Source organism: Larimichthys crocea, chromosome X (genome assembly GCF_000972845.2).
Source record: "Larimichthys crocea isolate SSNF chromosome X, L_crocea_2.0, whole genome shotgun sequence".
Classification (NCBI taxonomy): Eukaryota; Metazoa; Chordata; class Actinopteri; family Sciaenidae; genus Larimichthys; species Larimichthys crocea.
Genome location: NC_040020.1, coordinates 24,092,644 through 24,110,003, shown reverse-complemented (window position 1 = coordinate 24,110,003; position 17,360 = coordinate 24,092,644). Strand labels below are relative to the sequence as shown.

The 17,360-nt window shown below is 39.7% G+C and overlaps 1 protein-coding gene across 1 annotated transcript; it reads left to right on the top strand.

Moving 5' to 3' along the window:
- The first annotated feature begins 10,603 nt into the window (after positions 1-10,603).
- Positions 10,604-14,656, top strand: LOC104936733 (beta-1,3-galactosyltransferase 5-like). The gene is made up of 2 exons (XM_010752816.3): positions 10,604-10,850; positions 13,175-14,656. The coding sequence occupies exon 2, from the start codon at positions 13,180-13,182 to the stop codon at positions 14,284-14,286; it is 1,107 nt and encodes a 368-aa protein (XP_010751118.3). The 5' UTR covers positions 10,604-10,850; positions 13,175-13,179; the 3' UTR covers positions 14,287-14,656.
- The last annotated feature ends 2,704 nt before the right edge of the window (positions 14,657-17,360 follow it).

Below are 17,360 nucleotides of genomic sequence, written 5' to 3'. Positions count from 1 at the left end.
GTCTGGCTACGAGGTAGCTAGCTTTCAGTGCACTTTTAGAGTTGCCAGTCAGTGACACGATCGATCTTTTCTACATCTGCAGCCCATCTTCTTTTCTCTTGAAAAATTCCACCGGCTTTCCCACAAGCGTCGGATGCTTGGTCTCTAGGTGTCGCTGTAGTTTTGACGGCTTAAGGGCTTCGTCAGACAGCGTTAACCCACACTCCACACACTGGGCTCTCGGCACTGTCTCGCTACCTCCGTTTACGAAGCCGTACTTAATGAAGTCGGGATTGTACTTGCGCAAAAAATTACTTTTTGGCGGGAGTCAGCTAGCTGAGTGTCTTCTTCTCCTTATTTATGGAGCTGGTTAAAGTAACAACTGACTGATGCATTAGCGCCACTACATGGTCGGGAGTTGTTATTACGTCCCGCGGCCCTCGCAGCCCACACGTACAAAACAGATTTTTTTTGCGGCCCACTAGGTGGCGCTCGGGGCCCAAGTTTGTGACATTGTAAAGGGTGTTGTTGCTGCGCAATATGAGACGTCTCTGCGTGATGCTCAAAGGCTTTAAATTTAATGACAATGGAGTTTTCCCCCCACTTTTAGACTTTTAGAGTTTCAGTGTTTCACATTATGGAAAATGTACATGTCCTGTAGTCATGGTCAGGCTGTGTGCTGTGTACCATTGAGTGAAAAGACGTGTATTCAAGTGAAAATTCTCTCCGTTTTAGTGTGTTGTATGAACATGAATTAGTTTCATTGTGTGACTGTGACTGTATAGACTGTATTACCTGTTTATCCATCTTATCCTCACCTGTCTTTGTTGAGATAAAGGATATCCATATTGTTTAATTGATTTCTTGGGAGACATATTTCACCTACCTCCTCCAGTTGACCTTTTCTTTTGGACAAATGGGAGCCCCCCGATGTTGTTTTTAATTTAACTTGAACTATAACAGAATCCCTGCTGTTTTTCTTTACAGTTTGGGATGGTTTTTGTTTACTAGGAACACTGGTAGTCACTACAGTTGTAGGGATCGGGGTAATTTTTTCTACCAATAAATATAAATGGTAGTTTTCGATTAAATTGTGTTTTTTTTTTGTTGTTGTTTTTTTTGTTTTTTCCCACTGAGTTGTTAAAATGCACTGTCTAGGACTAATAACTGCAGGTATGTTGTACTTGTGCGTTTTCATTTTTACTAAATGTAGGTAAAAGATTCAAATCAGCTTATTAAAGTAATAAATATTTAAAGTATACCAAAGTTAATAGTGTCAGATTTACATGTTGAAGTTGTTAGCTTCACGCAAAAAGATTATGTTGATCCACCTGATTATGATTATATATAATACACATTAAAGGAAAGCATTCATTTAACATAAAAAAATAAGTCAGTTTAGCATAAGATAATCTAATATATAGAACATAAAATAAATATTTTTAATGAATATCAAAAAGTTATGCTGGTTTAACACATACTAATTTAATTGACAGAACATGAATAAATCAATTTCAGTAAACATAATTTTAACATGTGCAACCGATGTCCATAATTTTTTTTATGTAAATCCAACAGACTTTTTTTTTTTCTCTAGATAGTTTGTTTGGGTTGTTGTTTTGGCCTGGGTCCACCCTGAAGATGATTTCTTAGTTATAGTTGTTGGATCTTTTGAGTTTTGTAAATAAACCATTTTCTTTCGTACATAACACTTGTAAGTGGCTACTTGGGACTCGGGGAAGATTCTGACACCTTTTTCTTGTTATGCTCTAGGCCCCTAGACTGGGCAATAACACAATGCTTGCTAGGTTACATTCCACTTGCATCTTGAATAACAAGCCTCAATTGTTCTGACCGACTGGTCTGACAAGTACTGTGAGCTGAGCCACCTTGAGGTGACCGTATTATATTCTCAGAACTCGCAGTCAGCATCACTTCCTCAATGCCTATGGATATACTGACTCAAATGATTTGTAAGATCTGGATCTGTTTACTGAGTGACTCAGAAAGACTGACTGGCTTGTTTTTAGACAATTGAGAAACAAATGCTCTTCTCTAATCAAAAAGGCGAAAGCTGAGTTTTATCTGTTACCACTGATAGTTTAATTGTCCCAAGAAGCAGAGATGTATAAAGTACTGGATTAAAGGAGTCGAGTAGAAGTACAAGTGCTATATCAAAAAACTACGGTGGCCGGGAACCCTCAATGCTGCAAATAAAAGAAACTCTGCAAACAAAAAGAAACAGCGCTGCAAATAAAAGAAAGAAACGCTGCTGCAAATAAAAGAAACAGCGCTGCAAACAAAAAACTCCACAACGGAAGTGAATTACCGGGGACTATTATTGCCGGTGCACCTGTAGTTTTTTATGTGAGCGAAGAAGAAGAAGTACAGAAGCGTATTGCATTCACTTGAAAAAAATAAATTAGACACCTGATCTTGTAATTACGAGATAGGGAAAGGTGCCTTATTGGCCACTGCACTTCGGTAAAGTTAGAAAGATATTGGCACTTCCGGGATCAATAACTCTTAATTGAAACATTCAATTGAAATTGAACACATTCACCGGCCAATCAGGATTGGCGGATTGAGATAAATGCTTCTATCAGGGCTGCAGGAGGCTGCATCCCATAGCGAGACACCGAGTGAATATTATGAAGAAGAACTGAGGTTATGTTAGATAACCAAACATTATGTTTTATCAGCCGGAATTTGAAAAGCCCGCCTCGAGGGGGGCGGTCCATTGGCGGTCTATTCGAAAACGGCTGTTGAAGACCTGCAGACTCCGCCTCTCTTTTCTCCCTCGCTACCTCGCTGGATTTTGGCTGCTCTGGACACGATAAAGGTAATAAAAAAACGTGGAGAGATGTCTAATAAACAGTCTCTCAGTACAAGACAAATTCATATAGTGGCACCTAGGGATGTAAACGGTTGTAAACCACCTTCAAAACCTGCGTGCAGCCGTGTTGACGTGCTGATGCGCTAGCAATTAACGTTAGCCACTAAGAATGAAATACATGCTAATGCTAATTGCTAGTGCGTCACCCCCGGGCAACAGCCCACTCTCAAAATTTCTACGGGAATTTTTCTAGTTGTTTAATAGAGGCCCTCTAATTTTACTGTCACCTTTCTCAGGGATGATTTAAGTTGTGTTCAGTCCTACATGTTACTGTAAGTTTCCAGGACTAGTAATCTTACTGTTACCTTTCTCAGAACAAGGGAGGTTATAACTGGTGCTGCTAATGTTTCAAGTTTTTCATCTAAGTACTTTAGCAGATAATTGCATGTAGGCTTAATATTGTGTAGGCTAAGCCCATATTGTATAGCTTTAAAAAATATTTTATGTTGCTTAATGTTTCACATGCAACAGGTGAGCCAGTGCACAATTATTTTTTTTATGTATTTCAATTTTCTGTGCAGAATTTATTTTGGTTAAATGCTATATCTGTACCGTATCCCAACTGGTACAATAAAACATTAGATGAGGAATATAACATGCACTTTTTATTCAGTACCGTATTTTCCGCACTATAAGGCGCATCGCACCTTCAATGAATGGCCTATTTTAAAACTGTTTTCATATATAGGGCGCACCGCATTATAAGGCGCATAGAATAGAAGCTACAGTAGTGGCTGGGGTTGCGTTATGCATCCACTAGATTGAGCTGTGCTAAAGGGAATGTCAACAAAACAGTCAGATAGGTCAATCAAACTTTATTAATAGAATACAAACCAGCATTCTGACAACTCCGTTCACTCCCAAAATATATAAACAGCTGTTTTATTATTTTTCCCGAGGTAATGTCAGTGACGTAGTATTTTCGCGACACAAATGGTGTTGGACTGGAATTCCTATTTACCGTTCTTACCGCTGTTACTTCCATAGACATATATACATAGACGCCTCATTGAGCAGGTTGGTCCGTTGCTTTATAATAGGATGTGCCATCCCCAGGAGGCGATTGGTGGAGGGGTTTCCTGTCCTTACTGGCTCCACCTGATATATAAGGAGTCAAGATGGCGGCCGTCAGGCACTTCTTCATCCTCCTCCTCTCCCAACTAGCCACATGTCCTATTGTGAAAACCGTTGTGTGAAATTGGAATTAGCTTTTTGTTTGAAGAGTAGGGGTGGACTGCCATTTTGTTTTGATCATGTTTTCTCCTGTTTTTTGTTAGTTTAGGCAGGTAAGTTTATTGTGATTTTGATTTTCTGAGGAAAGAGATTTATTTTCTAGATAGTTTGTTTTGGTTGTTGTTTTGGCCTGGGTCCACCCTGAAGATGATTCCTTAGTTATAGTTGTTGGATCTTTTGAGTTTTGTAAATAAACCATTTTCTTTCGTACATAACACTTGTAAGTGGCTACTTGGGACTCGGGGAAGATTCTGACACCTTTTTCTTGTTATGCTCTAGGCCCCTAGACTGGGGCATAACACAATGCTTGCTAGGTTACATTCCACTTGCATCTTGAACAACAAGCCTCAATTGTTCTGACCGACTGGTCTGACAAGTACTGTGAGGTGAGCCACCTTGAGGTCAGCGCCGGTCCTGGCCACATTTGCGCCCTCAGCGGTATCGAAAATTCGCAAGGTTTTTTTCTTTTTTCGGAGAATGCGCCCTGGGCGGCCGCCCACATTGCCCATAGCTAAGACCAGCCCTGCTTGAGGTGACCGTATTATATTCTCAAACTCGCAGTCAGCATCACTTCCTCAATGCCTATGGATATACTGACAAATTATTTGTAAGATCTGGATCTGTTTACTGAGTGACTCAGAAAGACTGACTGGCTTGTTTTTAGACAATTGAGAAACAAATGCTCTTCTCTAATCAAAAAGGCGAAAGCAGAGTTTTATCTGTTTATCTGTTATCTGTACACGATTGTACCATACTATTTTGTCGCTCTGCATTTGGGCAATCAGCCTTCTCTGGGAAAGCCGCAACTCAGTGGGATGCCCTACCTGATGATATAAAGAGCTGCAGTTCCATCATTTAAAACCAAATTAAAAAGTCTGCTAAAGGATACTCAGCTCTGTAGCCACTGAGATTGTGGGTGTATGTTATGTGCTATTGTGTGTAACTTTGTATTTTGTATTATGTGTCCTGTGTGTTTTTTGATTTGTACTGTTTGTTGTTGTGCTGTAATATGTTTAATTGTGTCTGTGAAGGGACTGCAGATGAAAAGTAGCTGTAAGCTAACTCTGGTGCAGTACATCAAATGTAATCATTTATATTTAATACTGTACATGGTGCCATTAAATAAATGAATGGAAAAACAAATAAAAAATATAATACTTTCTTTCAAATGTTTATGTTCATGACTTCATATTTCATATTGCCCTTGCAATATTGAACACTGTGAAATTATGCAATCTACAAAAAGTATCGAGTATTGATGAAAAAGAACCATAAACTAATGTTATAACTAATGTTGATATCGCACATCCTTTGAGGGGAGGGTCTCGGGGGGAGTGTCGATCTGGTGTTGAATGTGGGCGGCATCCAGTAACGTGCGGTGAGGTTCATGACTGGTGAATCACTGACTCCATCAGAATCAGATTTACAAATATATGAATCAGAGTAGATTATTCAATCAATGGTTCAATTAATGGTTTAGGTTTCATATCTCATATCAGCATGATGCACATTTCATAAAAAAAACAAAAAACTAACAAAAAAAACATTATTATGGTCATACCCTTTCTTATAAATAGTCCATGAGCCGATCCTGCTTTTGATTAATTTGTTACGACCAGATATCGGGGTATGAAGAAGGAACATAAAACCAGATGTTAGAGTTAATGAACAAAGGAGTTTTATAAATGAAAGTTAAAATTGTTTTAACAGAGGGAAGTGAGGCAAATAAATGAAAGTTAAAATTGTTTTAACAGAGGGAAGTGAGGCAAAAGGGAACAAAGGGCGAGCGAGTGCTGTTTAAAAGAACAACCAAATATAACAAAAAGACAGCTCTAAACAGAGCCTATAATATTCTAAGTTGAAAACCAAAACGAGAAAGAAAAACCTCACTAGCTAGATTTAATACTAAATAACAGGGGCGTCACAGCGCTTTAAAAAGTGGGGGTGTTCTAGGGGTGGCACATGAGCGAAATTATCTGCATTGATTATCGGGAAAATTAACCATATATATGTATAACTAGAAATAATTAAAATGCTCTGACCACTCAATCAACTTTGGCAAGTTATGGCTAACAGCTGAAGGCCTGTTGCCAGCCTGGCAACAAAAAGTGGAAGAAACATTTACTTGCTACTTGCTTACTTGCTATCACTGGTGATGGTAGTTTGGAAGCAGGATTTGAGTCTTCAATTTTCTGTCAAAGAACTCCCCAACATCTAACTCAATCTTTATTTATATAGCACAACACAATACAAATAAAGAATGCAATACAAAGTGCTTCACAAACTAAAAAACATCTGACAGAAATTAAGCGAATATTGAAAACCCACCACAAGACAGAAAAATTAAACACTGTCCACCAACTATTCACCAATGAGGTCATGTTTTGGTGCAGTGTGGCTGTGAGCAGGATTACACAAAACCAACAGAACAGAGATGCACCAAACTTTGTGGAGGGATGGGGCTCAGGCCAGGGGAGGAATCTGTTTACTCCCAACCCCTACTCAAATTGCCTGCAATTGCCTTCCTGTTTAACATGTCAAGCTTTTCCTTGTGAATATGGCACACAGCCACACTGTTCAGGCGTGTTTGTGTCATGGTACTCCTAAGCCACGTCTTCAGCCTTCGGAGCCCACTGAAGCTTCTCTCCGCCTCAGCTGATGACACTGGGGTAACAATAAGCAGTCTCACAAGTGTTTCAACTTGATCAAAGAGGCCACGGACCTCTGGACACATCCCCTGAAGAATACAAACAACATCACTGCTGGAGTGGAACTTATACTTGCTTCTGAACATTGCAAGTTGCAGCTTCAGGTTTTCTAGTTTGAGCTCTGGATACTTCTGTACATCATTGTGTATTTCTCCAGTTATGAGGACTTGCTCCAGATTTCTGATCATTCTCATTCCTTCCTGCTCAAACCGTTCTCTAATCTGCACATCCACAACATCAAGGACTTTGTAGTACTCTCCTCTGTAGTACTCTGACGGGGATGCATGCACATATGCAGGAGCAGAGCCGGTAAAGCGCTGAGGTGGCTTATGGTGACGTGGAGATGAAATTGGTGTTAGACCAAGAGTTTCAAACATCTGTAATGCTTTGCTGTGAACAGTTTGGAAACTGTGTGGGTTGCGTTTTTTGCACTTGTTGTGTTGCAAACACAAACCAGACTAGGTTGCCTATGGGTGAAATTAGTTGCATGACATGATGTCAATTCTAATAGTTGCTAGTTCAGCAAAACTAAATACCACCAAATACAGTCATCTTCTGTGGCTAATAGCAATATATTCTCAATATATGGCAAGAGGCTAATAAACAGCCTGTCACACCGGTATGTCAAGTTTTGTTTTTGTCCTGTCTCCATGTTTGTTTTGTGACTTCCAGTTTTGTTTTGGAAATTAACTCTCCTCCCGTTTCAGGTCACTTGCCCTTCCTCATGTGTCACCAGTCTGATTGTCTTCACTGATTCCTGATTGTGTCCACCTGTTCCCCATTACCTCCATGTGTTCATATAGTCTGTGTCTCCCTTTGTCCTGTGCCAGTGTGTCTTGTCATTTGTCTAGACCAGGGGTGGGCAAACTTTTTGACTCAAGGGCCACAATGAGTTCTAAAATTTGACAGAGGGGCCGGGCCAAGAACAGATGGATGGAGTGTTACTATAAATTACATACAGGATTTGACCTGTTAATGATTAATGATTAATTTAATTAAATTTCAGTTGAATAAACACAGCAGGAAAACACACCTTCAGTTTCAGTGGGAACAGTGTTGTTGATCTCCCTGTTTTGCCAGTGCATCAAAGTCTGGAGTAAGTTTTGTGGTGGCGATTCTCAGGATAGATCCGAGGTGTTGGTTAGTTATTCTGGATCTGTGACGGGCTTTGTTTATGTTCATAACACTGAATGTCTGCTCACATACGTAGGTCGAGCCAAACAAGGCCAGCATCTTCTGTGCCGTCCTCTGGAGGTTTGGAAACGTGGCTTCGTTCAGTGAAGCATAAAAGTCGTCAAGTTTAAAAGTGTTGAACTTTTCCTTCAAGATGGAGTCAGACTGAAGATCGATCAGTTCCAATTGCACCTCATGTGGTACTGTTTCAGGGTCTTGTGAGAGGGGACAGGACATGAGCTGAAGTGACTTTTCAATGTTTTCAAAATCAGAGAACCGGCGACTGAATTCTCTGTGCAGGTCATCCAGTGATTTGCTGTATTTCTTTGCATATTGCGTTGCCTCTTTCTGTGTGCCAAGTGTGGTGAAATGAGTGAAAGATGCGTTTGCAAGATTTGAACACTGTAACATGTTTGTACATGTCGTGCACAAACTGATCTTTCCCCTGCAGTTTCACATTCAAGTCATTCAAGTGTGAAAATACATCCACAGCAAACGCAAAATCACAAAGCCAGTTCTGGTCGCTTAGCTCAGGAAATTCGTTAGATTTCTCCACGAACTCCAAAAATGCACTGATCTCCTCTTTCAGGTCCCACACGCGTTGAAACACTTTGCCCAAACTTAACCACCGGACACGAGAGTGGTAAAGTAAGTCCTGATGATCCGCATCAGCCTATAACTGCTGTCCCTCACGTCACTCACAGAAATCTGCATACCATACACACACACACACACACACACACACACACACACACACACTGTATGACTCTCAGCAGTAAGTTGACGTGACAATGAGGGCGCCCGCTCCACTAACTTGACGTGGAAATGAGATTGCGCCCTGGGCGGTCGCCCACATTGCCCATAGCAAAAACCGGCCCTGCACCTCCCTCACTGGGCACAGGCACAGAGGCACTCTACAAAAAGTGGCAGAGCGGCCTCTTGTTCTTGAAGAAGCTCAAATCTTTAAACATCTGTAGTAAGATGTTTTATCAGTCTATGATGGCAAGTGTTTTATTTTATGCTGCTGTCTGCTAGGGAGGAAGTGTTGAATAAAAAAGCAGGCAAGGAGGCTGGATAAGCATGTTAAGAACGCTGGCTCTGTGAGGGATGGACCATCTTAAGTAGGTGGTGATAAACTCTCTCTTCATTGCATGACAGAGATATACAAGATCTTTCTTACCCACAACCATCAGACTGTGTAACTCTTTGATAAATATATGAGCTCACTGACTTAACTTAATTTCCCTTTGTCTTATCTTATCTTATCTTATCTTATCTTATATTATTTTATCTTATCCTCTGGACAATCATTTCAAGTCCTATAAAAGTGTAGACATTTCCCATTGCGCACCTAATGACTCAAAAACATATTAGTCCAGTTACTGGTTAAGATACACATGTATTTTACACACCTATCATTTTTACATTTGAAATCTCTAAATATTTCTTATTAATTTTTAAATGTAAATATTAGCATTTTAGCTCAATAGCTTCCAGGTCATGTGATCAATTGACTCAAAATCAGTGTTGGATCATGTTACTACATTGGCTGCATGAGATACACTTCTTGTTTTTACATTTTAAATCTGTTCATCATTTTTATATGTAAATATTAGCATTTTAGCTCAATAGGTTCCCAATAGCTTTAAACATAATATCTCTGCTTTAAATATCCAACATTTTTATTTAGAAAACAAGAAGACCTGTAGCCTTAACTGTAAAGTCTGCAATACGGGTGCACTTGAAATGTTGGAGTCACGACAGTCTGTCAAATAACTAACTTCACTGCGGTTGTACCTCCACCTACCAATGTAGTAAAGCTCTTGTGAGTCTGTTTGTTCTTAACATTGGCAATAGATACTGCCAGTGACATTTTATCAGAAGAGGCAGGGAAGAAAAGAAGAAGAGGAGAAACGGGCCAAAGATAAAGGTATGCAGATTTCTGTGAGTGACGTGAGGGACAGCAGCTATAGGCTGTGACAAGCTTGGGACACAGAGGTAGGACTCAGATGCAGAGCTGAATAGAAGGCCTTATTAAGCACACCAAAATAAGGGGAATGAACAGAAAGTGCCTCGAACAGGAGGGATGGCTATCAAAAATTACTAAACAAAATACTAATGTCTAGGGGAAAAAACAAAAACCGATGAAAACAGAAAACGCCTCAGAGGAGGGAAGAAAAAAAAACACAAACTGGGAAGAAGTCCAAACTCTAACTATTACTATGAAAATTAAATGGCAAAAAGCCAACACAAAACTCTCGAATCGAGGGCGAAAACGAGATACTACTGGTGGGTCTACTCTAGACGAATGACAAGATACACTCCAAAATAAAACGGGAAGTCACAAAACAAACATGGAGACAGAACAAAAACAAAACTTGACATACCGGTGTCTCTTGCCAATATATTGCTATTAGCCACAGAAGATGACTGTATTTGGTCGTTTTTAGTTTTGCTGAACTAGCAACTATTAGAATTGACATCATGTCATGCAACTAATTTCACCCATAGGCAACCTAGTCTGGTTTGTGTTTGCAGCACAACAAGTGCAAATTCACACCGCCTAAAACTGGTTCAACTGGTTTCCTCTAGACATACACCAGCCCTCCTTCGCTCCACACTCTGTAAGGTTTCTTACACCCTGCCATACCTCCTTCATGTTGTTGAAGAAGAAGTAGGTACACCTGTAGCCGTCTTCTATCGCCGTGTGTACTGTATATTGTAATACGGGTGCACTTGAAATGTTGGAGTGGCTTGGTACGTCTGTCCAATATGCAATATCCAACTTAAAACTAACTTCATTGCGATCAAGAACAACGGCTCCAGGAAGTGTAATACAGAGCAATGCGAGCAACTGAAAGGTAAGTAACCGGAAATAAACCATCATTTATATGCGGTTTATCTTTTCCTTATGCTGTATATAAAGGTCTTTTTAGTGGCCTTAACATAATATAATTTTAAATTATTTTATTACTTCATACACCTGAGTCACCCAGACGCGCGCTCTCTCACCTGCACGCAAATGTTTCGGGTGAAGTTAAATATTTGCTAATATGCAAATTCAAATTAGTGATGGGAATTTCGGCTCTTTTTGGAGAGCCAGTTCTTTTGGCTCTGCATACTATAAGGAGCCGGCTCCTCACATTTTATTAATTGTTTTATTAATTACTATTTATTATTATTTTGTTATTATTGCTGTTATTATTATTTTATATCTTTAAATGTTATTATATTTTATTTCATTTTTGACATTGTAAAGCACTTTGGTCAGTGCATGCGGTGTAAAAATGTGCTATATAAATAAAACGTATTAACTATTTAATTAATTTATCACTCAAATAATGCAATAATGTAATAAATAATACATCTTGTCACCAATCACGTGCAGCTTTCACACAAAAAAAAGTGGAGAAAAAAGTACCAAGTACCAAAATAAGGTCAGGAGGTCAGAGTGTGTTTATAGTGGCAAATAACGAATAAAACCCATCTTATCCGGGGAAATTGACTCTTGGACATGGATTATCGTGATAACAACTACCTAGAATAAAAAACACGTTTGGAGAAACTTTATGGGTGGCAGGTCGGTGTAGAAGATCCTATACCCGCGAAAATGACAGATCAGTCAAAGTGAGCCCCCTTGTGGCTGGCTATAGTGGCTACAGGTCATAAGTCCCGCACCCTTCCTAAAAATGACAGTAAAAACTCAAAGTACTCTTCAAATAAAGTAACATGTAAAGTACAGTAACATGCTCTGTTTCTGGTGTCCGTGTGAATGCAGAGCTGCCAACTCACACGTTTTTGCCTGCCTTCACACACTCTCACGCCACACATCCAATTTCTTACGCCTCCCAAAAAAATCCAATCTGGGCAGAGACACGAGAAGCATTGCATTCACTGGATAAATAAAAAAATTAGACACCTGATCTCGTAATTACAAGACGGCTTCATGGTGCCTTCAAGTGTACCTCCTAAACTCAGAAATCAAATAATAATCTCTTTTCTAAGATACATATGCAGATTTAGAAAATTCATTGAATAAACAAATCAAATTGTTTTCTGAGAACCCCACCTGATTCTTGTTCTACATGTTCCCGGCTACTTCTGGGGTGAATTTCAAGTTCTTTTACTGTACCATTTTCTAATAAAGTGATGCTGAAATCATACACAATGTATGGTGACATATGCAGATTTAGAAAATTCATTTAAAAAACAAATCAAATTGTCTTTTCTCTTTTTTAGATGGGGGGGGGGTTGTTCGCCCAGGGCGCAAATGTAGCCAGAACCGCGGTTTTGGCCATCCCTTACAGAATCTCACTCCAAGGTTTTTTGAAAAGTTGGCAGCTCTGTGAATGAAAACACTAAGTAGTGCTTCCCAAAATGCACTGGGACCGTGTTTGGGACGAATTTCGTACAGTAAGAGTACTAAGTACTACTTACTCAAAAAAAGAGAGAGAGACCTTTGTTTACAGCCAGTTTTGGATTGCTTCAATGCACTTGGATGAGAGGGAATTGCCCTCTGCTGTGATCACGTGATGCAAAAATGTCACAGGTCTTTCTGCAGCTAAATGTTTTAGCAGTTTGACAGTGTCTTTCTCACACTGCTCATGTGTTGGGCTGCAAGCCAAAAAATAGTCTAGAGAGCTGTGCCTTCAGTGAGCTGCACTGGTTCTGTGAGTGACTGCCTCATTATAAATAGTTGGAGCTTCACAGTAACCTTGACAGAGGCACATGAATGTGAGCCCTTGATTATTAAGATCAGAAGAGCTGGGGTAGCGGCAGCCTCTGTTTCAAATAGAAATTTGTGTGATGGAGAAATAAGTGGTACTCCAGTTGGTACCACTTATTTGGCATTCTCCCCCTCCATCTGATCCAATTCATCACCAAGTGGTGATCAGGTAACAAGCCAGACTAAAAATTACTGTTACAGTAACATATTGAAAAAATATACTATTGGTATTGGTAGTCAAACTAAGATATCATATTGAGACTTGTATCAAAACATTTTAAATCATACCGATATTGAGGAACACCATTTTCTTGCAGTTTTTGTAATTTCAGTTTTAAAGCATTAAATCATGTTTGTTTTCTCAAATATGATAGATTGTTAAATTGTCTGTTGTTGTTTGTCTAAGTTATATAAAATTGCTGTTGCCATGTAATAATATGACTTTTCTTTTCTGTGCAGTTTAAATGGAGACATTGAGGAAACGCTATAAATACATCTTGAACTGCATCCTGGCAGCATTGATAGTGCTTCTTATATATGTCTGCTTTGAAGGACAGTCAGGGAACCTGAATTCTTTAGCTTTCAAGAGACCAGCACCAGCACCAGCATCAGCATCATCATCATCATCATCATTATCATCATCATCATCATCATCATCATCATCATCATCATCAACATCATCATCAGTAGTAGCAGCGGAAACAGTAGCAACAGAACAACAATGGGAGGATCCCGGGCCGTATCACGTAGCCTATCCACGAAACTACAAATTCATCATGGAGGACACACCGACATGTAATAGCAAAACTCCTTTCCTGGTCCTGATGGTTCCAGTTGCGCCCAGCAACATAGCAGCTCGGGATGCCATCCGAAAGACATGGGGAAATGAGAAACTGGTTCTAGGTCAGTTGGTGGAGACTCTCTTCATACTGGGCCTACCTGGAGGGGCTGATGCAGAGCAGCAGCAGGAGAGACTCAAACAGGAGAACCTGCAGCACCATGACCTCATCCAGAGTGACTTCCAGGACAGCTACCGCAATCTGACCATCAAGACTATGATGATGCTGGAGTGGCTGGTTGCACATTGTGTCAAGGCTTCCTATATCATGAAGGTTGACTCAGATATTTTTGTGCACGTCTACAATTTGGTTAAACTGTTGCTGAATCCTAACACAGCCAAACAAAACTACATGTCAGGTTTGGTATGGTGGCACAGCCCGGTTTTAAGAAACCCATCTAACAAGTTCTACATGCCAGAAGCGGTGATTGCTGAGCCAGAGTACCCCCCATATCCTCTGGGCATGGCCTATGTTATGTCCTTAGATCTGCCTGGGAAGATCCTTGGAGTCTCCCCTCAGATTAAACCTTTGTACATTGAAGACGTCTACCTGGGACTTTGCCTAACACGCCTGGGCATTTCCCCCATTGACCCTCCTGAAAATACTATGTTTGTAGTCAAGACCACACATCCTCTGAGCGACTGCAGTATTTCAAAAGTGATTGCAGTGACAACAACGAGCATATCACAGATTACGAGCTACTGGAAGAGAAGCAAACAGGCTAAATGCTGAACTTTAGACTTTTTGGTGGTGGGCTCTTTCATATATTTATAATATATGTATGGAAACGAGGTTATGGACATATATTCAGTAAGCACTGAATTAATTGGTACTGAATCTGACAAAATAATCTGAAAATATTTGTGTAATGATAGCTACACCACTTCTATGTTGGCCTCATTGACTGAAGTTTAGGGATGGGAATCGAGAACCAGTTCTTGTTGAGAATCAGTTTATCTAACGATTCTCTTATCGATTCCAGAAAGCACGACAAATTACGCCATGTTACTTATGCATGTGCAGTGCAATTAGTAGTAAACAATGTCACCCACTCGGTTCAAGCGCTCCAAAGTTCGGCTGCATTTTACCAAAACAGATGGCAACAGCTCGACTTGCAATCATTGCAAAGTGGAGATAACAGCGTCGGGAGGGAACACGACGAACATGCAGAAACATTTGCGCACACAACATGCAATATTTTTAAATGAATGTCGTGTTTTTGACACGCTTTGGACTGGAGATGAATCTCAACCTAGCAGCAGCGGCAGCAGCCAGGCTATGACCACCTCTGCGGTTAGTACGGAAGATAAATAACACACTGCCTACCATGTTAGCGCGATGTGCTGCTTTGTAATACATGCTATATCAGTTAACATTAAACAAATGCCTTTGATGATCATGACGAGAGAGAGAGTCTGGCTGGCTCAGACGCTGGCAGCTGTACTAGTACTCGCTCGAGTTCACTACCTCCTCTAGATCAGTGGTTCTCAACTGGTCTGGCTTCGGGACCCACCATCACCCCTAAAGGACAAGCCGTGACCCAAATTGAGTAAAATTTTCAACTTCTCAAATTAATTTAATGAAAAGATGGTGCAGTTTGGTGGGTGTCTATTAACATTACAAGGCTTTATCGCCACCTACTGTGGCGATTGTGAATAGACGGCACTCCGCGGCATAAAAAATCCACTTCAAAATAAAAGCACAGGATTTTGTTCTTAACATTTTTTTCCCAGGCAAAGGCCCGCGACCCACTGAGAACGGGTCCGCGACCCACTTTTGGGTCGCGACCCACCAGTTGATTATCACTGCTCTAGATGATGCTGATCAAACTTTTTGTTCTCCTTTTTTTCCCCAAATGAGAATCGATAAGAGAATCGATAAATAATCGAATCGTTAAGCAGAATCGATAATGGAATCGGAATTGTAAAAATCTTATCAATTCCCATCCCTACTGAAGGTGGGTGTCTTTGAAGACCAAAAGGTCAAGATCTATCATCTTATGAATTTCTTCTGGTTTGGATAGCATTCTTTTCTGTTTTCTTGAGCAAACACTTGACACTTTTCACACTTGGCATCGACACCTATGATCCCTATTTGGAAGCTGCAGCGTTATACTAAAAAGATATACTAATATGCATAATATATTAATATTGGGGCTGGTAATGGTCAGAACTCACTTCCCAATTTTTGCTGACCACAGGCAACAGAGCAAGAAATTAAGTATTCCATTTAAATTGACTGAAAGTTGATGTCGGATACGGTTGTTAGATCTAGTTCTGGATCAATCTATTGAGAGCTCATGATTTAGATCATCGAAATGATCCGCAATTCTAGATTTAGTCTGCGTTCCCAGATTACCGAGTGGTGTCTCAATGAGTACTTTAATTAAACAAATAAGTTTATTAAAGTAGTAATAAAGCTACATTTTAAATAAATTAAAATGAAGCGTATTTGTAATGTTTTCAGGAAACTTTGAAACACCACAAGTAGCACTTGATTGGACTGAAAATGTACTTTTATGTAAAACACAAAATCTAGGTAAGGATTTAAACCCAAAACCACTTTGTTATCAAATGTGCCTTTTGGCCAGCTGAGCTATAAGAACTTCCCGAGTTGTATTGGCACCCAGAGAGATCAGAACATCTCCTGGGTCCTAATAAGAAGAATTAATGTGCTTGTTAGTAGTGTATATGCACTAAATGCACTAAGAAATTACAGGACCTTGAGTTGAAATCTTGGTTCAAGTTAATTTAATTCATATTACACTTCAGAAGTTTGGAGACACTTCAGTTATCTCACATTAAATGACTTTTCTATATTTTTTATTATTACTTACTACATTTTAGGTTCACACTGAAGACATCAAAACTATGAAATAACACATATGGGATTATGTGGTAAACAAAAAGTGGAGTAAGAAGTAAAATATGTTTTATACAGTATTTTATATTTAGATTTGATGACAGCTTTACACACTCTTGACATTATTTTATCATCAGCTTTGAGATAGTGTGGTGGTAGTTCTTATTGAATGGTGTGAGACTGAAATAAAAACTTTTATTTCAATTAAACTTCCTTTGAATAGTTTTATTCTTTGGAAAGGTCAGCAGTCATACAGACTGCATAGGAGTCTGCAGAGTGAAGTGACAAAGAAACGAGAGAAAAGAAAGGAGAGCAGAGTATTTATGGATGTCTAGATGTAGCTAAAAAATTGGTCAAACTGAAGGACTGCAACTTAACTTATTGACAGTGGCAAGAAGATAAGGAAAAAACCTGCAGTGGTCACCTAAAATAACTTTCCAACAGTCTTGAACAAGTTCCTGTACAGTAAATGCATTCCAATTCATTCACTTTCTTTCAGAAGAATAAAATGATTGGAACAAAAAAAAACAACAACAGTTTCCTACCACACTTCTTCTTGTTGGTCTCCCTCACTAGTGGTTTCTTTGCAGCAAATCAACCATAAAGGCCCGATTCACACAGCATCATCTGAACTGTTGATGTTAAGATGTGGACTGGTTATTTCTGAGGCTTTTAACTGTACTTAACTTATCCTCTGCAGCAGATGTAACTCCTGGTTTTCCTTTCCTGGGGGAGGCCTAATGGGGACTGAAGAGGAAATCTCCAGTGATCTGGAAAGAGATTAGCAAGTCAAAAGTCAAAGTGGTTCAGACTCTGACAAAGAGTGCAAGAAATATTATACATTTTAGACAGATCTTGCCCTGCAACTGGCATAACCAGGGGGAAGTTCAGTTAGCTCTCTGAAGTCTTCCCATAATGACTAATCTGACTTTATTTTAGCCATG